General features: G+C 37.6%; 2 protein-coding genes across 4 annotated transcripts; one reads left to right on the forward strand and one right to left on the reverse strand.

Moving 5' to 3' along the window:
• Window positions 1-1398: 1398 nt before the first annotated feature.
• Window positions 1399-10553, forward strand: hexb (hexosaminidase B (beta polypeptide)). Of its 3 annotated transcripts, none has more exons than XM_059550556.1 (14): window positions 1399-1691; window positions 1861-2009; window positions 2364-2429; window positions 2980-3026; window positions 3127-3237; window positions 3562-3663; window positions 4142-4274; window positions 4534-4714; window positions 5021-5107; window positions 5270-5342; window positions 5686-5860; window positions 9692-9782; window positions 9945-10049; window positions 10420-10553. In XM_059550556.1, the coding sequence occupies exons 1-14, from the start codon at window positions 1450-1452 to the stop codon at window positions 10481-10483; spliced, it is 1626 nt and encodes a 541-aa protein (XP_059406539.1). In that variant the 5' UTR covers window positions 1399-1449; the 3' UTR covers window positions 10484-10553. The 3 variants fall into 3 exon arrangements, with proteins under 3 accessions (XP_059406539.1, XP_059406538.1, XP_059406540.1); XM_059550555.1 differs by lacking the exon at window positions 5686-5860 and adding an exon at window positions 8856-9033; XM_059550557.1 differs by lacking the exons at window positions 9692-9782; window positions 9945-10049; window positions 10420-10553 and adding an exon at window positions 8856-8984.
• Window positions 10554-10945: 392 nt separating this feature from the next.
• Window positions 10946-20960, reverse strand: gfm2 (GTP dependent ribosome recycling factor mitochondrial 2). The gene is made up of 20 exons (XM_059550558.1): window positions 20632-20960; window positions 20254-20341; window positions 20116-20161; window positions 19914-20011; window positions 19360-19485; window positions 16195-16283; window positions 15929-16017; window positions 15742-15802; window positions 15479-15664; window positions 15233-15313; window positions 14994-15142; window positions 14756-14896; window positions 13796-13895; window positions 13178-13367; window positions 13018-13094; window positions 12592-12730; window positions 11960-12139; window positions 11716-11831; window positions 11452-11634; window positions 10946-11281 (listed from the first exon to the last, which is right to left on the reverse strand). Exons 1-20 carry the CDS (start codon window positions 20665-20667, stop codon window positions 11153-11155), a joined length of 2304 nt encoding a protein of 767 aa, XP_059406541.1. The 5' UTR covers window positions 20668-20960; the 3' UTR covers window positions 10946-11152.

A 20960-nucleotide genomic window follows, 5' to 3' on the forward strand; every position in this document is an offset into this window, starting at 1 on the left:
CTTGCTCAGGAATGGCAGCAGGCAGGTGTGAGTGCATCCGCACGCACAGTGAGGCCTAGACTTTTGAAGGATGGCCTGGTGTCAAGAAGGGCAGCAAAGAACCCTTTTCTCTCCAGGAGAAACATCAAGGACAGACTGAAATTCTCCAAAAGGTACAGGGATTGGACTGCTGAGGGCTGGGGTAAATTCATTTTCTGTTTGTGACTGTTTGGGGCATCCGGAATAAAGCTTGTCCGGAGAAGAAAAGGTGAGCGTCACCATCAGTCCTGTGTCATGCAGTCAGTAAAGCATCCTGAGACCATTCATGTGTGGGGTTGCTTCTCAGCCAAGGGAGTGGGCTCACCCTCAATTTTGCAAAATAACACAGCCATGAATAAAGAATGGTTCAAAAACTTCCTCTGAGAGCAACTTCTCCCAACTATCTAAGTACAGTACAGTTTGTTAATGAACAATGCCTTTTCCAGCATAATTGCACCTTGCCGTAAGGCAAAAGTGATAACAAATTGGCTCTGGGAACAAAACATCAAAATATTGGGTCTATGGCCTTGAAAATCCCCAGACCTTAATCTCATTGAGAATTTGTGGTCAATCTTCAAGAGGCGGGTGGACAAAAAACCCCCACAAATTCTGACAAACTCCAAGCATTGATTATGCTAGAATGGGCTGCCATCGGCCAGGATGTGGCCCAAAAGTTGACTGACAGCATGTCAGGGCAGAGGTCTTGAAAAGAAGGGTCAACACAGCAAATACTGAGTCTTTGCATAAACTTATTGTAATTGTCAATAAAAGACTTTGACACGTATGGAATTATACTTCAGCATACCATAGTAACATCTGACAAAAAGATCTAAAAACACTGTAGCAGCAGATTTGTGTCATTCTTAAAACTCTTTGGCCATAGTGTATATAAACTATTTGTGCAGAAAGAAAATTCTTTCTATCATAATTTCATCAATATACGAATATCAATCATATCTAGTTGTTAAGAACAAAAACAAATATTGCTCTACAAAAAGTAGGAAAGTACATAGTATAGGCCACTATTAATTACAAGTACATAGTACTCGGGAAATATGCCTTTTGGTACTAGTCTTGCTTTGTTAATGTTTTATTACGTGTTATGATTTAAATATATGCAGTCTTCTCCCTTTATAATCATAATACGTGTTGAAACCTGAAACAATTGTTTAGCTCATATCGTTTTCTTTGCCTGGGCCATTTGTTTTGCAAGTTTAGCCTACATCTAATATTTGACCTTCTTCATTGTTCTTGGTACAGAGGTTTGATAATCTGTGAAATTCACTTAAGATATTTAGTGGGGTGTGGCGGTTTGGTAGGTCACATGACTTGGGTTGAGGTAAACACCGCCCCTGAGCTCAGAGCACCACATGCACTCCTCCATTCAAACTGAAGCAGAAGTCAGCTGACCGCGCAGCGCTCAACACAGACATGTACTGCCTGCTCAAATGTGCACCGCTGATTTTGGCGGTAGCCGTCTGCCATGGCTGGCTCTTCGGCGACTTTGTGGGAAAACAGAAGGAGCTGGATGAAATCTCTCTCTGGCCGCTACCGCAGAAATTTCAGTCGTCCGCCGTTGACTTTAAACTGAGCTCCGCCAGCTTTCAGATCGTCCACGCGAAACAGTCCTCCGCTGGACCGAGCTGCAGCATACTCGAGAATGCGTTTCGCAGGTAACTTAACTGTACAATACCTATTCATATTTGTGCCGATATTGTGTTATAAAAGAAGCAATTTTTTTTGCTTGAACAGGAAGTACGTTAGTGTCAGTAAAGTATGATTCATAAGCTCTGTGTACTCTGTGTCAAATATTCAGCACTTAGCTTCAACTGACCTTTGCAGGTATTTTGAATACATGTTTGGTGACCTGAAGAAGCTCGAGAAGAGCCGAAAGAAAGTGTATGATTCAGATCTCGTTGAGCTTCAGGTATGGATCACATCAGCTGATCCGCAGTGTGACGGTTACCCGAGTCTGCAAACCGACGAGTCATGTGAGCTCTTTCCCTTCCTCCTGTGATCCACAGAGCCGTAACCTCAATGTAATGTCTAATCCAATGAACTATCGGCAAATCCTGTAATTGACAGCTGCCTCTCGGAGGTGTAATCGGGTTAACGTACTGTATTACCTTGATCCTAGATCTCTTTTTAGATGTAGTAACATTTGACGCATGCAAAAGTAATTTATAAACGTCTTTCTGCTTAATATTAAATGGAAACTGCATTATAAAAGCCAGTCACTTCTTGCTTGTGCAATCAGATGTGTTGAGATTAAACTCAGATCATCTGTGTGGTGAATATTTTGGTTGTCCGTGTGAATTGTGTAAAGTTTTGCTCTCTTTGTGTAGATGTGCTGTCAGTTGATAAACCCTCTGCTGTGCTGAAAGCTGCTAATGTATGGGGAGCTTTGCGAGGTAAGCAAAACTCTACAATTGAGTTCTACAGTAAAGGCAGTAAACAAGCTCACATTTATATTTCCCTTTTGAACATATACACTACCATCAAAAGATCTGTGGTCTGTCTTTTATTTTGTTAAGAATAAATTAATTCTTTTTTTAGTAGGGACACAATACACTGGTCAAAAGTGACAGTAAACATTTAAATTGTTTCAATATTTCTACAGCAGCAACTGGCATATTAGAATGATTTCTAAAGAATCGTGTGGCACTGAAGACTTCTGAAAAATTCCGCCTTGCCATCACAGGAAATTACATTTTAAAATATACTAAAATTGTTTTAATTTACAACAGCATTTCTCAATATTACCGTTTTTACTGTATTTTAAGCTCGTTTGCATTCCTGTCAGTGGCATTGTCCTTTCTTAAGAATGTTAAGTGTTGTTTTAAAGATGGGTTTTGCGTAATCCTGCCCTAAGAGAAGAGATTGCAGTATTTATCATGTCTGTTTTATCTTAATTTATGATTTCATCAGCGTGTAACTTCCTCATATGTTTATTGTTGTAAGGACTGGAAACATTCAGCCAGCTGGTCTATGAGGACGACTATGGAGCCGTAAGTTTTAAGGAGATTATTAAACTATTGGATTATTGTTTTTCATTAGGGCTTTAAATACCGATAAATTCCATCAGCCTTTTTTTGGTCTTCTCAACAGAACAACATTAATAAGACTGAGATCTCAGATTTCCCACGGTTTGCCCATCGAGGGATACTTCTGGACTCATCTCGACACTTCCTGCCACTCAAAGTCATTTTGGCCAATTTGGTGAGCTAAAATAATTTGCTTTAAAATGAAAGACTTTAAATTTAGTGGCATTTTTTAATTGGAAAAACAGGTCACGATTAATCGATTACTTTTTCACCAATTTCCCCATTAGAAGACTTACGTCAGCTAAATAGCTCAAGGAAGTTATTTTACTTATGAGACTGGAAAGTCAAGTTTTTTAATGTTTGTACACGACCGCAATCACAAGACAAGATGATTCTTATCACAATGCATGTTTGGAAAAAATGTAGTTTTTTTTTTTTTTTGGTTTTGAAATGCTTCTCATCCCACAACGTAAAGTAATAAAATGTCTCATTTTCACAGGAAGCTATGGCGATGAACAAGTTTAATGTATTTCACTGGCACATTGTGGACGATCCGTCGTTTCCTTATATGAGCCGTACCTTCCCTGACTTAAGTCAGAAGGTCAGTATTGATGATGTACTTGACTTTGTTTTAGATTTAAGCTCTACTGCCTTACACTGATTAAATGCATCTCTATTCAGAACATGATAAATATTGTTGATTTCAAACAGGTTGTTAGTGAATATTATCACTAAAGGGTGATGGCCAACATCATTTAGATAGGAGACCACAACTATGCATATCAAGCTATTGTATTGTTACACTGCAACAAATTCCAGATTTTTTGAAAGGCTTTAAAAATAGTTATTTTTGTGTATTTGCTGCATTGGAAGCGAAAGGTAAGGGATAAAGATTTACCAGAAAATGATGATAGTGCTGTATGACAAGTCAATTCAGTTTAATTTCCTTTAGTGTAGAAATTTCACCTCTAATCAAAAGAATTAGGTTGTAGAACTCAACTGCCACTGCTGAAATCTATCTGTAAAAGTGTTCGTCTTTGTGTATTGATCATATTTTCCCTATTTTTTGTGATTTACAGGGAGCCTATCACCCATTCACACATGTGTACACTCCATCTGACGTGAAGATGGTCATTGAGTTTGCCCGCATGAGGGGGATCCGAGTCATCCCTGAGTTTGACACCCCAGGACACACACAGTCATGGGGCAATGGTCAGTTGCTGGACTTGATACATGCGCTTTTTACAGATTGTTTTGCTTCATCATGTTTAGGGTTGGGATAACACTGCACAACTATTGAAATGTGAACAGAAAGAAATTACTTTTAAGCTGAAACAAACGCAGAGCTCGCAAAGGAACATGCCTTATTGCAGCCTTAAGTCATGTTTGGTAGGTTTCAGTAGGTCATATTTAATCTGCACTTACTGATTAATATGACAACATGTTATCTCGCTCTGTCTCTTTCCCTTAGGCATTAAGGATCTGCTAACACCTTGTTACAGTGGCTCTAGTCCTTCAGGAACATTTGGACCAGTGAACCCCATCTTAAACTCCTCTTATGACTTCATGACACAGTTTTTTAAAGAGATTAGCACTGTCTTCCCTGATGCCTACATTCACTTGGGGGGAGACGAGGTCGACTTCAGTTGCTGGTAAGAAAAAAGGAGCTTTTTACTCAATCGTCAAATATTAAACTACATTGTTTATCGCAATAATGTAATGCCAATAATCGTACCTTATATAACATTATTTTCTCTCTCAAATTCTTTGATTAAAAGAAATAATAACCGTAACTATCACATTGGACCTTGAGTGTTAAACAGAATGGGAAAAAAAAACGAAGCAGAAATGTCATAGCCTGATATGTAAGGGCATGTATTGTTTCTGTTTGCTTTACTTTGTGTTGATAGCTGTTAGTGTTAAAGGCCATGCGTACATTCCACTTATCGTTTCTGTAGGAAGTCTAATCCTGATATTCAGAAGTTTATGGTGCAGCAGGGCTTTGGCACAGACTACAGCAAACTGGAGTCTTTCTACATTCAAAGGTAAGAGCTTCACTATTGTCAGGAATACATTTATTGTCGTCTTTTAGTTTAAATTATTGATTATGGCGATTTTTTTTTTTTTTTCTCAGTAGAATGTACTTTTAAATGAAAATATGCATCAGAACACATTCTAACAGTGTATTGTTCATTTTTGGAAAACAGATTACTTGATATTGTGACTGCTACCAAGAAAGGTTACATGGTGTGGCAGGAAGTGTTTGATAATGGGGTGAAGGTAAGGCTCATCTCTTCTGTGCTGACGGGCTCATCCTGTTGGGAAGTAATGTAAATCCATAAATGTTATATCACAGTCTTTAACCACCAAAAAAATTAAGACACATTCTGCCAGGTCCAAAATGCTTTGTGACTTCAAATCAAAGCCTAGTCTACTTTTCTTTAACCTCCTTAATAACAAATAGCTAGACTTGCATGCTTTGCCTTTTCACAAGCCGCTGGGAACATGCCACTAAATTGCTGTTTTAACTGCTTGCATGTAGATGCATGATTGCCCAACGATAACGCATTTCCCCCAAAAAAACATTGATTAGGGCACATAATGTGCTTTATGCATGTTCCAGCTGAAGGATGATACTGTGGTGGAGGTGTGGATTGGGAACAAGATGAAGGAGGAGCTACAGAATGTGACTGGGGCAGGATTTACAACCATTCTTTCTGCCCCTTGGTACCTGGACTACATTAGCTATGGACAGGACTGGCAACGCTACTACAAAGTTGAGCCACTCAATTTCCCTGGTCAGTTTCTTCAGTCCAACTCTTAATTTTGTTTATTTTAGCACCACTAGTTTACTAATCTAGTGGTTTCAAACGTAGAAACTATAGGTATTAAGTGTTTACACATGTACTTACCATTAATTTATGTGTGATGGGTTTGACATGTCATGTTGGCAATTTAGGGTTAACAAAGTCAGATTTTTTATTAAATATGGTTATTATTAGTAACCTTTTCAATCTCTATACCTTTAATTACATTTTAACCTTTTTCTTGCCTTGAAAATAGCCATGGACAAGTTGACATAGTGTTGAATCACAAACAAGCTTGGGGGTTGAGTCTTTGGTCTGCGTAGAGATGGTTCATTGAGAAACACCTGCATTTTAATAGAGGACAAATGCGCTCGTCATCGAACGTATATTAATAATATAGAATTTCCTGTAATATTTGCATTAATGTAGTGTACAGTCATGGCCAAAAGTTTTGAGAATTACATAAATATTAGTTTTCAAAAGGTTTGCTGCTAAACTGCTTTTAGATCTTTGTTTCAGTTGTTTCTGTGATGTTATTACAAGCACTTCATACGTTTCAAAGGCTTTTATCTGCAATTACATGACATTTATGCAAAGAGTCAGTATTTGCAGTGTTGGCCCTTCTTTTTCAGGACCTCTGCAATTCGACTGGGCATGCTCTCAATCAACTTCTGGGTCAAATCCTGACTGATAGCAACCCATTCTTTCATAATCACTTCTTGGAGTTTTGTCAGAATTAGTGGGTTTTTGTTTGTCCACCCGCCTCTTGAGGATTGACCACAAGTTCTCAATGGGATTAAGATCTGGGGAGTTTCAAGGCCATGGACCCAAAATTTCAACTTTCTGGTCCCCGAGCCACTTAGTTATCACTTTTGCCTTATGGCATGGTGCTCCATCTTGCTGGTAAATGCATTGTTCTTCACCAAACTGTTGTTGGATTGTTGAAAGAAGTTGCTGTTGGAGGTTATTTTGGTACCATTCTTTATTCATGGCTGTGTTTTTGGGCAGAATTGTGAGTGAGCCCACTCCCTTGGATGAGAAGCAACCCCACACATGAATGGTGTCAGGATGCTTTACTGTTGGCATGACACAGGACTGATGGTAGCGCTCACCTTTTCTTCTCCGGACAAGCCTTTTTCCAGATGCCCCAAACAATCGGAAAGGGGCTTCATCAGAGAATATGACTTTGCCCCAGTCCTCAGCAGTCCATTCACTATACTTTCTGCAGAAGATCAATCTGTCCCTGATGTTTTTTTTTGGAGAGAAGTGGCTTCTTTGCTGCCCTTCTTGACACCAGGCCATCTTCCAAAAGTCTTGGCCTCACTGTGCGTGCAGATGCGCTCACACCTGCCTGCTGCCATTCCTGAGCAAGCTCTGCACTGGTGGCACTCCGATCCCGCAGCTGAATCCTCTTTAGGAGACGATCCTGGCGCTTGCTGGACTTTCTTGGACGCCCTGAAGCCTTCTTTACAAGAATTGAACCTCTTTCCTTGAAGTTCTTGATGATCCTATAAATTGTTGATTTAGGTGCAATCTTAGTAGCCACAATATCCTTGTCTGTGGAGCCATTTTTATGCAACGCAATGATGCCTGCACGCGTTTCTTTGCAGGTCACCATGGTTAACAATGGAAGAACAATGATTTCAAGCATCACCCTCCTTTTAACATATCAAGTCTGCCATTCTAACCCAATCAGCCTGACATAATGATCTCCAGCCTTGTGCTCGTCAACATTCTCACCTGAGTTAACAAGACGATTACTGAAATGCTCTCAGCAGGTCCTTTAATGACAGCAAATGAAATGCAGTGGAAGGGTTTTTTTTGGGATTAAGTTAATTTTCATGGCAAAGAAGGACTATGCAATTCATCTGATCACTCTTCATAACATTCTGGAGTATATGCAAATTGCTATTATAAAAACTTAAGCAGCAACTTTTCCAATTTCCAATATTTATGTAATTCACAAAACTTTTGGCCACGACTGTATAGTTGTGATCCTGTCAGTCTGGCTCTTGGTTTTGCTCGTCACTAGTACGTTGTCGTGTCTATGTAATGTCAGAGTGTTTGACCACTGCTGATCAACTCTGACCTCCTGCCACATCTCGAGGTCAGATGTTGTAGACACTGAAACCACATATTCCTGAATGCTTTGGAAAGCTTGCATTCAATCAAGTGTCATTCTAAATACACTACCGCTCAAAAGTTTGGATCTTGTAAGAGTTTTAAAAAAGGATTTTGAGAGAAGTCGAAGTTTATTTGATCAAAAATACAGTTAAAGCAGCATTGTTAATTGTCATGATCATTCAGAAGTCTTTGAATAAAGCATTTACTTTTTTGGGCAACATAAATATCTTTAATATCACTTTTGGCCTTAAAAAAAAACCATAGTGACCCCAAACATTTGAATGGTAGTGTATGCTTTGCCATAATTCCTCCTCCATCTTGCTTCAGTCTTGTTTTCTATCTTGTTCTTCATAGATGTTACTGTATAGATTAATGGTTAACTGTTGTCAGGTTTAGAGGTAATATCTAATGAGAAAGCAGACATGTTGAGTCACTGAGTATCTGACCTTCCACGAAAATATGACTAGATGGATATATTTCTCTGGACTACATTCAAGATCTAATGCATTACAATTTTTGATGTAGTGTTGACATTTTTAACCTATTATTTAGAACTTCACTTATTGTTATGAATATTGATTGTATTATATTGGGATTTATTATATTGATTGATATTATATTGATAGCCAATAATTATTTTCCATATTAAAAAAACATTTTTTTTAAACAATGTTCAATTCTTTCATGACAACTACTAGCGACTAGATCTGCATAAATGTACAATCTTGGTATCTTTGACAAAGTAAATTTGAAAGCAGCATGAAAAGCCTCACAGAGACCTTAAATGGAGTCCAGAGGGATTTTTCCACGTTGACATGTTCGTTTGTGAGTTCTACATGCGTCTGTATGTGTACACATTTAGCTGAAAGCCGACACACAGATCCATGTGTGGAAAGAAAGGCCGCAGTACCAGGATGAGATGGCGAAGGTAACAGCGGCTGGTTTCAATGCTCTGCTCTCCACACCCTGGTACCTCAACCGCATCAGCTACGGCCAAGACTGGGTGAACGTTTACAAAGCAGACCCCCAAAATTTCACTGGTGTGTGTGTCATCCACAGATAAAGTCTATGGGCCTCTGTTTCTTTTTGACTTCTTGCGTTTCTCCCAAATTTGCACAACATCTTAAGGTGTACAGTAAAAAACTGGCTGTTAAGTAACTTTAAAAAGCACTGATTATACAAAACATGATTTTCTGACCTATGTTGGGAGTTGACCTCTTGCACGAGTTGAAAAGTCTGTTATTGGATGAATCTGGTTAATTGTCTTGTTTACTGTAACCAAGGTTGGTACAAATAGTTTTAGGTTCTGAAAGTCACTTACACTGATTCAAAGGCAACATGTTTAAATGATAAAGGTGGCATGTGATAGTAGTGTCATTTACCCCAGATATTCTCATGTCCTTAAATCAATGAGGAAGCTCTGTCATAGCAATGGCATTGTTAGGAACTCCTTGTCATTTGGATATGCAAACAAACATGCTTGTCATGTGACCATGGCACTTTGGAGACTGACATTTATGAGTACTCAGTCACGAGCCAGTTTAAATGGTTTGCTTTGTCTGCAGGTATTCAGATGTTTGATTATAGGATCAGACTCAAAACAGGATCAACTCTTTACTTTGAGGGACAGCTTTTTGTACAACCTTGAATTAATTGTTTTGCTGTGGTTTATAACTTGTGATTGATCATTTACCACAGGCACAGATGCACAGAAGAAGCTGGTGATTGGTGGAGAGGCTTGTCTTTGGGGAGAGTATGTGGATGCTACCAACCTCACTCCTCGACTCTGGTATTATATATTACTCAACTGTACCATCTATCTCCTGTCTTGTAAATGTAAAACATAAAAGCTAAACTTAGGAGTAAGTGCCAAAACTGGAACCAATCCAAGTATTTATTTAAAATTATGTAAATTATGATTTTTTTTTTTTGTTTGCTTGTGCCATTGCAGGCCAAGAGCCAGTGCTGTTGCTGAGAGGTTATGGAGTGATAAAAGTGTGACAGACGTGGGAAATGCCTATAATCGTCTGGCCCAGCATCGCTGCCGCATGGTCAAGTGAGTTAAAATATGACAGTGGCAAATTCATTAATGCAATCTTCAACTTATTGTTTGATTAATCAATAATACAACATGTAGTTCCATTGATCTATTTTGTGTAAGAATCCAAATGCTTAAGAGTGGAGTGACCTCACTAATCTCTGAGGACATTGATTTTTATTTATTTATAGATTTTTTTTTTTTTTTTTTTTACAATATTTCTAATTTTTTAAGGCCATCTGTTTTGGGTTGATTGGGAAGATTTTGAAAATGTTAAAAGTACTCTGTACAGTCTTTGTACAAATAATTACATTTTCTTACAATATGCCTGTGCAAATTTTACATGTTTCACTGGTGAAAGTGGGATTTTCTACTCTTTCCCCATCAGGAGAGGCATACCTGCAGAACCTCTATTTGTTGGCCACTGCCGTCAGGAGTACATGGGCCTATGAAATTCAGCAGTCAGTTCACAGTAGACAATTAAAGGGAATAAAATTAACACTTTTTAAAAGATAAAACCATCTTAACCATTGCAGTAATTATGATTTGCTATTCTATGCCCTGAGGAAGTTATTGCCAAGAATTTGATGTTTTTTTATTATGAAATGGACTGTTCTGGATTTCCTCTGTAGGCTTAAATTTTATTAATTACTGTTCTTGTGAATAAATTTTAAGTTTTTGGAAACAAGATCTGCTTTTTTATTATTTCCCAAGGCTAGGTGTGTCGTAAGGGTTTTATAAATTAAATAAATATAAAAAAAAATTTATGCATTGTTCTTGTAAAAATATTGTTATATTTTTATATACACACAAAAACCATAGTGTGTTTTTTTACCTTACACTCTTCTCTCTATCAGAGAAAAAAAAATCTAATTAGATCTCTGGATGTGAGCGGAGCAGGAGATGTCTGTATGAAGGGTGGTCTCCAAGATTTTATCTTCTGGACCAAATGTGAGCAGGCAATCACAGCAATTAAAATTTGTATGTTCAGGGCTGCGTTTGCCAAAAGCATCCTAAGCTTAAGTTGATTGTAGCGCCACTGGTTTCAATGGGTCTATGGTAAACTTAAGCTTTCGATGCTTTTGGGAAACAGCCCAGTTCAGTTGGTGAAAGTTAATGTTTTAAGCCAGTCCAGCCATCTTGTTGAGCAGTATGTTCTGGTCCTGAGTGTTCATGGGCTCATAGCTGGAAAGCTCCAGAGAAAAATTTGCATTCCCAGAGGTCAAAGTGCGCAGAACGGTTGAGTAGCCCTTGAAACAAACAAATAAATATAAAAATCGTTTCAGCATAGTTCACTTATTATGGGGCACAGTAATCAAGTAGTGAGTTACATTTTTATTGGTCGTCTTATAAATAGAGATAACTTGCAGTAAATTGTGCTGACAATTATGTCATTGTAACATTTTAATGAAAGACTCACCATCATCTCAGCCAAAGGTACTGTAGCCAGCAAAACCTTGTTTTCCTCTCGACTTTGGATGTCACAGATGGTACCGCGTCGCTGGGCGAGATCCGCAAGCACAGGACTCAGATACTCTTCACCTACAGTCACTTCCAGAGCCATCACTGGCTCCAAAACCTGCCCCCCAGCCAGCTTCAGAGCCTGAACCAGAAGAACATAAACTCAGATGTGGCATTATTTGAAAGTGATTGTTGGAAAAGGCACAGGACTGTGTTTGAGAACCTTGAGCATGCAGCGGGACACGCAGGCTGACACCATGGCTGCAGAAGTGCCTGGCTCCAAACTTACATGATGGATAACAGTCTTTACTCCCTCTACTGGAAAACCTAGCACAGGACCTGGAAAGGGAGTTGGTTTACAAACAGCATATGGCTGACAAAGACACCAGATTTATAGACTACAATACTGTACCAGGAAGATTTAGATGTTTCAGGCATAAAAGCGTTAAAGCATCCATTTCTGTTACCTTGGAGGTAAGCGCTCTGAACTCCATTTTCCACAGCTTCTCTGACAACAGCAGGAAGCTGAGTTTTTACTTCCTCCTCAAAAGTCACATCACAGGAAGTGCTAGACTCCATCAGAGCATGGACAGCAAGCTCCACAGTAACAACATGCCTCTTGTCTCCAAGAGTACGATCTAATGTGTCTGAAATGATCATACAAATCATACTGAAATTTACAAATACTATAAATATCTACTCAGAATAAACTATTATATATTATAATCCATTTTACATGTATACCATTAAAGTTTTTTCTGTGTAGAACTGTAGGCATGTTAGTTTCTTCAGATATTTATTTTATAAAAAAAAAAAAAAACATCCTACACTCTTGAACCTACACTAAATCAGGGCATGTGACTAGTCATGCACGTTTTCTTTTTCATTTTATTGTTTTATGCCCTTTTTATTTTGACTTTTTTTTCCATGGACAAAGTCTATCGTAACCATAAGTCTCACTGGACCATAAAACAGTAAAGCAGACAAACAAAACAGATGATCTGTCATTGGAAAATAGTTCTGATGTTTCATCACAAACAAAGTTATATGATTTTCACATACATTTAAAACATGAGGGGAGAGTTTGCACTAGGCTCACCTGTGGCATTTGCTGATTGGAGGATGGTCTCTCTGTAAGCCACCTGCAAGGGTCCTAGGTGAGTTTCGATGTTATACTCTCTCTTAATACGGTCATGGATGATCTCAATGTGCAGCTCTCCCATGCCACACAGTATCGTCTGTGCATTAATAAGAAAAAAATACATTGTAGAACACAAGCACTCCTCTCCTCAACACAAGATTCAAGGGAATCTGATGTCCGCAATACAAATGGTGGAGGATCAGTAACGTGTCAATGTAATACTTGTGTAAGACATTTTTTCGAAGCACTAAGCTTGTTTGAACAAGTAAATACTACTTAATATGAAAATATGTACATGCATATGTAAGCACTAATAAACAGAATGCAACATCTAATAGACAAAACACTTTCAAAGATTAAATACTTAGTAAATGATACATTTACCTGTCCAGAATCAGGGTCTGTTCTGACTTTCAGACTGGGGTCTTCTCTTTGCAGGCAGTTGAGCGCATGCTCCAGATCTGTTTGACAAATCCACCTGAGATTTCAATTCTTCCATCTGCTGCAGCCTATTTAGAAAGTTATCTGCGCACAATGTTCTTACCTGCTTGTTTGGCCAGAGTAGGAGGCTCAATGGAGCAGAAGAACACAGGCTCAGGGACCTCCACCCCTGCGAGAGCCAGACTGCTGCTCTCCCTTTGTGAGCTACTCTTGCTCTCTGCTTCCTCCTGAGCCCGCCGCACCGCAGCTGCAGCAGAGGCTTTGGAAGAGACGATAGTGTCGCCTGTCACTGTCTGATTTGAAACAAACAACATGATAGAACATGTTATTTTCTAAAGATGTGTAATGCATCAGATGAAGACTCTAGACCTATAAGCCAGCAAGAAAAAGCATCTTTATGACGGCGCTGATAGCCTCAAGGGCGTCCTGAGTTCAAAGGCTCACAGACTTTTCTCTATTTCACCTCCCACTTTGCTTCCTCAGATCTAAACTGTCCTATTGTAATACAGGCAAAAATGTCCAAAATATATCTTTAAAAAAAGCATGTTCAGTATACATAAGAGGGCTACTACTAATGGTAGCTGCTGTTTTAAATCACAAGACCAATCGAATACTACAAGTCATTTTGAAGGACGTTACATGAGTATTTTCCTTTCAAAGCAGTTCAAACGATCATGTGAACAACACATTGTTTTCTTTCTCCCATGAAAGTTGAGTTTACCTGTTTGAGTCCAACCGTGAGCACAATGTTTCCTGCAGATAAAGAAGGAATTTCTATGTGCTGATCAGCAAAAGGCAAGAGAAGTCGACTCATTCTTTCCCTGGAATAACAAAAACACAAAACATTGTTCTTCATGATAGAGCTTAATAGAGTCATAATAGAAAAGTTAAAAAAAAAAAAAAAAACACACACCATAGTTCCTTAATGTAACACAAGAGCTGTCACGATATTTCAGATTTTTCACTACACGATTATTGTGGTCACAAAATTTCTATCAAATTCATCTTTATTTATTTTTTTCCTTTTTTGACTAATGAATCACACCACTGCATACAAAAAGAACAACTACACTGAACTGTACTAAACTATAAGCGGTTGGCATTTTAGTCTGTGTCATATGTTCTCAATTTATGAGAATAACAACATATTTTTACTCCAAACGAGTGTTTTAAATAACAGATTCATATCACAGAATGAGGCATAAATTATATTATTCTATTATATTGTCTATTAGCATTACAATATAAACACATCTTTACTAAAATACCCGAGATGGACTGTGCAAGAGCACCCTCTGTCGTCGAGTATGAATCAAACTAATTAAATGTGAGAGTTTAGCGCTCCCTAATGACACTGGATTACTGTCTTTTTCATTTTCTAAATATCACCAATACCGGTTTTTGAATACTCCTAATTAACACTACAATGGCATTTAATTATTTAAATATCACGATTACAATACCAGTATATCGTGACACCCCTACCATAGTAATAGCCTTTTTTTTTTTTGAGTGTGTGTGTTGAGTTTTCCACAACAAATGAAAGAGCAAAAGTAAAAAGCTGCAGAAGTAACAAAAATTAATAAGTAATTTATTTTTTAAGTGAACAATGGAAATCTGGAATTGGAGTGGCTCTCATTATAACTGCATACAAGTCTGAAATCAAGAAGTATAAACCTACGTTCCGTTCCTGTTGATGTTGTACACTGCTGACTGAGCTTTCATGCTTCCTGAATAGATCCTAACAAACACGAGTGGACCCCTCTGTTTGTCATGGACCACTTTGAATGCCAATGCACACAGATCATCCTTATACCAGCGTCTGGACAGACAGGAACATATATATATTTAATCAGAACATGATTTATTATCCTTAAGAAAAATGAGTTGATGAGGGGGCTGAGGGATGGTGCACTCACACTAGGTCATGGTTCCTCTCATTGGGAGCAGGAAGGTAAGCAGTAATGGCATCCAGCAGAGGTTGAACCCCTTTATTTTTCAGAGAGCTTCCACACAACACAGGCACCCCCTTTCGAGCTAGTGTCACTTTTCTCAGTGCTTCCTGCAACTAGATATTCGATTCCAGTTCTGTTTATTTATCTGACCCAATGGAGAAAGAAACAGTGAGCACATGTATAGAGAAACTGCATATTCGTACCTTCCCAGCAGGCACTGCATCAAAGTTTTCAATGTAGTGTCCCAGCAGCAGCTCTGCAAAGTCATCATCTAGATCTGCTACCTGTCCAGTTCACACAAAAAAAGATCAGCCAAAAATTTCAATTGTGTCATCATGAGCTAAATCATTCTAAACCACTTTTTGGTGAACTGTCCCTTTAAGAACCTACTGTACTCCAGATGGGTCAAATAACAATAAATGCATCAGTATTTTTTTGTTTTGTTTCACCTGTTCTATCAAAGTGGCCCTGGCCTCACTGACAGCCTGGAGCACATCTGGGTCATCTGAGGGCTGAAGGGCACTGGTCTCAAAAGCACGACCATCATATGTCAGTGAGCTCCCCTGCCATGTCAATTTCTGCCTAGTGATCAAGTCCACCAATCCGGTGAAGCTCTTCCCTGAGCCAATGGGGATCTGGAAGTAATACCAAATCTCCAGAACGAATCTTTTCATTGGTAAAAGTAGTTGGTTACTATGTTTAAAAAGGTTACCTGAAGGAGAATAGGGATGGTCTTTAGTTTAGTCTTTATGCTGTCTATAGAGTACCTCAGGCTAGAATAAATGAGAGGGAACTGCAGTCATTCATTTAGATCAATAAAACATGCAACCTTTTAATAGATCCTCTGAATTTAAACATGAGATTCTGAGAAATAGGCAAAAAATGTTTATATGTAAAACCTAGCTGCAGGCTTGTCCATCTTGTTTAGGAAACACACACATGGGATTTTATGTTTTTCTGCCTGCCGCCAAACAGTCATGGTTTGAGCCTGAAATTTATGTAAATAAAAACACCTTATGAATATATAAATACATTATTATTTACAGAAAATACAATTGCCATTACAATTAATTGCATTACTAATTCAAATGCATTTATAATTTTTATAAATTAATGTATTTATATTATGACTTATTATTTTTACTACAAATAATTTCTGCCAAACCTCTACTCCAGCAGAAGCATCAAACACAGCAACTGCTCCATCCAACACTCGTAAGGCTCTCTCGACCTCCAGAGTAAAATCAACATGACCTGAGAAAAGAAAGAGAATTCATATTGACTGTATTTATATAGTTTTATAATTTATATTTTATGTATAAGAAATTAATAGTCTTTGATCTTTTATTTTTATTGGCAAGCATACAAGACTTATTTATATAACATAAAAAATACTATATACACACACACACACACATATACAAATATATACACACATACAGTACAGACCAAAAGTTTGGACACACCTTCTCATTCAAAGAGTTTTCTTTATTTTCATGACTATGAAAATTGTAGATTCACACTGAAGGCATCAAAACTATGAATTAACACATGTGGAATTATATATGGAATTATATACATAACAAAAAAAGTGAGAAACAACTGAAAATATGTCATATTCTAGGTTCTTAAAAAAAGCCATCTTTTGCTTTGATTACTGCTTTGCACACTCTTGGCATTCTCTTGATGAGCTTCAAGAGGTAGTCACCTGAAATGGTCTTCCAACAGTCTTGAAGGAGTTCCCCGAGAGATGCTTAGCACTTGTTGGCCCTTTTGCCTTCTGTCTGCGGTCCAGCTCACCCCTAAACCATCTCGATTGGGTTCAGGTCCGGTGACTGTGGAGGCCAGGTCATCTGGCGCAGCACCCCATCAATTCCATTCAATTCAATTCAAGTTTATTTGTATAGCGCTTTTTACAAAACAAAACTTTACAGAAAATTATGTTTCTACAATATTTAGTAGTAGCTAGTAGTTTGTGCACGTTTGACAGGATTTTAGAAAAAAAAAAAAAAAAAAAATATTTTAAGTTAAATTTAAGCCTTTTTAAGACCTTTTTAATACCGGCTTGTACAGAAATTAAGACCACCAAACCTGCGATGAAAACACACACATGTACCTATACACACACACGCACAAAAAAACTATAAATAAAATTTGTTACAGCAATATTTTATTACAATACACAGTGAGTTTTTCACAGACAATATCCAAAAACTAAACAATATGCAGGTCCATTTGCTTGCTTTTAGTTGTCTGGTTCAGGCTTTCGTCAAACATGATCACAAAAGCACCACATCTATTGACCTCGGCAATAAGTTGTTTTTTTTGTTTTTTAATATGGCGCCAGTCCAAGCTTAGCTATATATCGGCTTTTGTCTTTTCCACACGTAAACGTCTGCACAAGCCCAGAGTCTGGAAACATAGCTTTGAAAACCTTCTCAATCCCGCTATTTGACCTGAACGAGTGATGGCTTGTTACAGTCCTCAGCACCCAAATTACCTCAGCTCTTAGTGTTGGCGTAGAGCCAGAAAATAGACGTAGGTCAGATGATAGCGTTGTTGGCTGGGAATTCTCAACATCCGTGGTGACATCTTTGCTAGTCGGAAGAGTGGAACAGAAACCTTCAATTGAACTCTTCTCGCGGGCTCTCGCAAACTCCAAGTGCTTTCCACTCTGCACGTGCAATTCCACCGTTTTGATGCCCATTGTCAGGGGCGTCGGACTGGGGGTAAAACCAGTAAAGGAAGAGAGGGCCCTTGAAAAGTCTGGAATATATATTTTCAAGGGGGGGGGGCCCATTAGGACTGCCTATGCATAGGGCCCGGGATCTTGTGCAGCGCCCCTGCCCATTGTACCCAGTTTAAAACGTCTTCGACATACGCTGCAATTTGCCTCATATACATTTTCAGGCACCGGCTTCAACCACCATGAGAATTCTTCATTCTCGACCCATTTGTTATTGAACTTACATTTACCCATTGCCGCTATTTCAGTTCAACCTGCTACCAAACGTCCTGGAGAGAGCCATTGAGCCACATACTGGTACGTGACGTCTCTCTGATTACGCAATAACTTACGTTACCACGGGAAAAAAGGTCTAGTCCAATGATCATAAAAAGTAATTTGGTCCATCCGACTGAAGATTTTTCCCCCGTCGTAAAGTCACCAAAAATATTTAAGACCTATCGAATCTGAATTTAAGTCTTTTTAAGACTTTTTAAGGACTCTTATAAGGAAAACTGTATTTAAGACATTTTAAGACTTTTTAAGGACCCGCGGCCACCCTAATATATACAGTAACTGAACCGCACTCTGACCCACCTCTTCCAACAGAGCCAGGGACTGTTAAACAGATCGATCACACCAGTCAAAGAACAAGGCTTTGGGGGTTAAGATTGCCTAGTGTGAGCACAAACTAATTATTCTCCCGCATCCCACACACAAGTCAGGCAGAAAAAAATAAAATCCCATGTGTGTGTTTCCTAAACAAGATGGACAAGCCTGCAGCTAGGTTTTACATATAAATATTTTTTTCTATTTCTCAGAATCTCATGTTTAAATTCAGAGGATCTATTAACACATTGTCTGAAAAGTTGCATGTTTTATTGATTATTCCCTCTCATTTCTACCAGCCTGAGGTACTCTATAGACAGCATAAAGACTAAAATATAGTACAGATCAATAAAACAGAAAAAAATAATATTGTAAAATATAACTGCAATTTAAAATAACGGTTTTCTATCTTATATTTTAATTTATTCCTGTGGTAAAAGCTGAATTTTCAGTATCATTACTCCAGTCTTTAGTAACACACTGGATCCTTCAGAAATCATTCTTACATGCTAATTCACAATCGATGATGGAAACAGTGGTGCTGCTTAATATATTTTTGGGAACCTGTGACACTTTTGTCAGGATTTTTTGATGAAAAAAAAAGTTAAAAAGAACAGCATCTATTTAAAATAGAAAATCTTAAAAATTATATTTTTATTTTAAAATCGTAAAATTATATTTTAAATTACATTCACATAGCAAACAGCTTTTTTTTATTCTAAAAACATTTTAAAATATGACTTTTTCCCCCTGTATTTATGACCAAATAAATGCAGCCTTTCTTTAAAAACATTCAAAATCTTACTGATCCCAAACTTTTGAGATATATATATATATATATATATATATATATATATATATATATATATATATATATATATATATATATATACACATACACATACACACACACTGTATTTATTGTACCAACCCCAAACTTTTGCACTGTGTCCCTTGCCCTGCATTGAATACAACACTGTGTGGACACACGTGTACCTGGCGTGTCTATGAGGTTAATCCTGTGATCCTTCCAGTCAAAGGTAACAGCAGCTGACTGGATGGTGATTCCTCTCTCCCTCTCCTGAGCCATGAAATCAGTTACAGTGTCACCGTCATCCACATCTAAACAAGTCCAATCACAAAGACATTTATATCATATAAAACAAAAACACAAATTTTTTAAAAGATGTGCATTTAACAACATACACCTTATTTTACTATCATTTATATACCATTATATTATTAATTAATATTCTGAATAAGTTTTTTTTATTTATTCATTTTAAGTTTTAATTTTAATTACAATTTTATTAAATGTGCCATTTTCATAAAATATGTTAAATATTTCTATATAGCATTACTTTTTATTTCAGATTTAATTATATTAGTACTTCAATTTTAAATTAGTTTAAATTTACTGTTTTTAAATGTAAGTTTTACCATAATATTACATTATTATTGAATAATTAATGTTATCATAATTATTAAAATGTATTAATTAATGATAATCAGATATTCTTCTTCAACTTTCTTTCTAAACATCACCTCACCTCCGAGAGCCCGTGTGTAGCCAGAGAAGTACAGCATTCGCTCTGTTGTGGTGGTCTTCCCTGCATCGATATGCGCCATGATACCGATGTTACGAATTCTGACCAACAACATAATAGAAACATTCGGCATTAATAGACCATTATTCTTACACGCTCAAAAGGATATTGTAAAAATATGCTCACATGGACTGTCATATCTTACTTTGAGATGTCAGGGTTGGCCACTGCTCGAAGTGATTTCACCTCATCTGAAGGGGAAAAAAAGTTGTGAACAGTAAGACACAAGTCTAAAATTACAAAATACGCAGAACTCTGTAACTATCCACCTATTGTCCTTTACCTCGATAAAAACTGTAATTTCTCCTCCTAATTTCTCCTACTCTGTCTCTGCACGTCTGTGGGGATCTGGTCATCAGGTGTCTGATGCTCTGAAAGGGAATAAATTAATTTAAAATTAAAATTATGCATTTAGCAGACGCTTTTATCCAAAGCGACTTACAGAACAAATTACAAATTATGCAGTTAATGCTGTAAAACACTCATCTAAATGTATGAGATGTTACTTAAATAGATTAAACATCTTAATAAACAGTGTTCGCTTTAAAACAAGTATTCTCTGTAGTAACCATGGCATTATGGCGGAAAATATTGTTAAATTACTCTGTAAATTGCAGTCAATGACAAATTGCATTTAAGAGAATCAACAGCACAAACTTACCCCTCGGAGGATGGGGTATGGTACATTTAAATGCATTTTAAGACGGAATGTTTGATTAAAGTGTTAAAGCTTCAGTTGTACAGTATGAAACATGAGTGCAGTGCTTGCTCAGAGTCACGTTGAGATCAGACTGGACATTAAATTCATCGTAACGCTTGCACAGGTGAGTCGAATCTCAGTGACGACACGATAAAGCAAAATACATCTACAACAAACTCTTATCGTTTCTATTTCCCACTGGCAACATGTTAAACACGGTAAACTGGTAACGTTAGTTGTCAAAAGCTTTTTAGAATTGTTACAGTCGGCGACAATTTGTGAACGCACAC

Source organism: Carassius carassius, chromosome 5, assembly GCF_963082965.1.
Source record: "Carassius carassius chromosome 5, fCarCar2.1, whole genome shotgun sequence".
NCBI lineage: Eukaryota > Metazoa > Chordata > Actinopteri > Cypriniformes > Cyprinidae > Carassius > Carassius carassius.

Excerpts from the sequence above, each read along its gene's own strand:
- gfm2 (XM_059550558.1), bottom strand. The coding sequence starts at position 20,667 with ATGCATTTAAATGTACCATACCCCATCCTCCGAGGG. Across the intron at positions 20,012-20,115 it reads GCCAACCCTGACATCTCAAA|AATTCGTAACATCGGTATCA; the intron begins GTAAGATATGAC and ends GTTGTTGGTCAG. Across the intron at positions 14,897-14,993 it reads GAGAGGAACCATGACCTAGT|ACGCTGGTATAAGGATGATC; the intron begins GTGAGTGCACCA and ends CTGTCTGTCCAG.
- hexb (XM_059550555.1), top strand. The coding sequence starts at position 1,450 with ATGTACTGCCTGCTCAAATGTGCACCGCTGATTTTGGCGGTAGCCGTC. Across the intron at positions 1,692-1,860 it reads CTCGAGAATGCGTTTCGCAG|GTATTTTGAATACATGTTTG; the intron begins GTAACTTAACTG and ends TGACCTTTGCAG. Across the intron at positions 5,343-8,855 it reads TGTTTGATAATGGGGTGAAG|CTGAAAGCCGACACACAGAT; the intron begins GTAAGGCTCATC and ends GTACACATTTAG.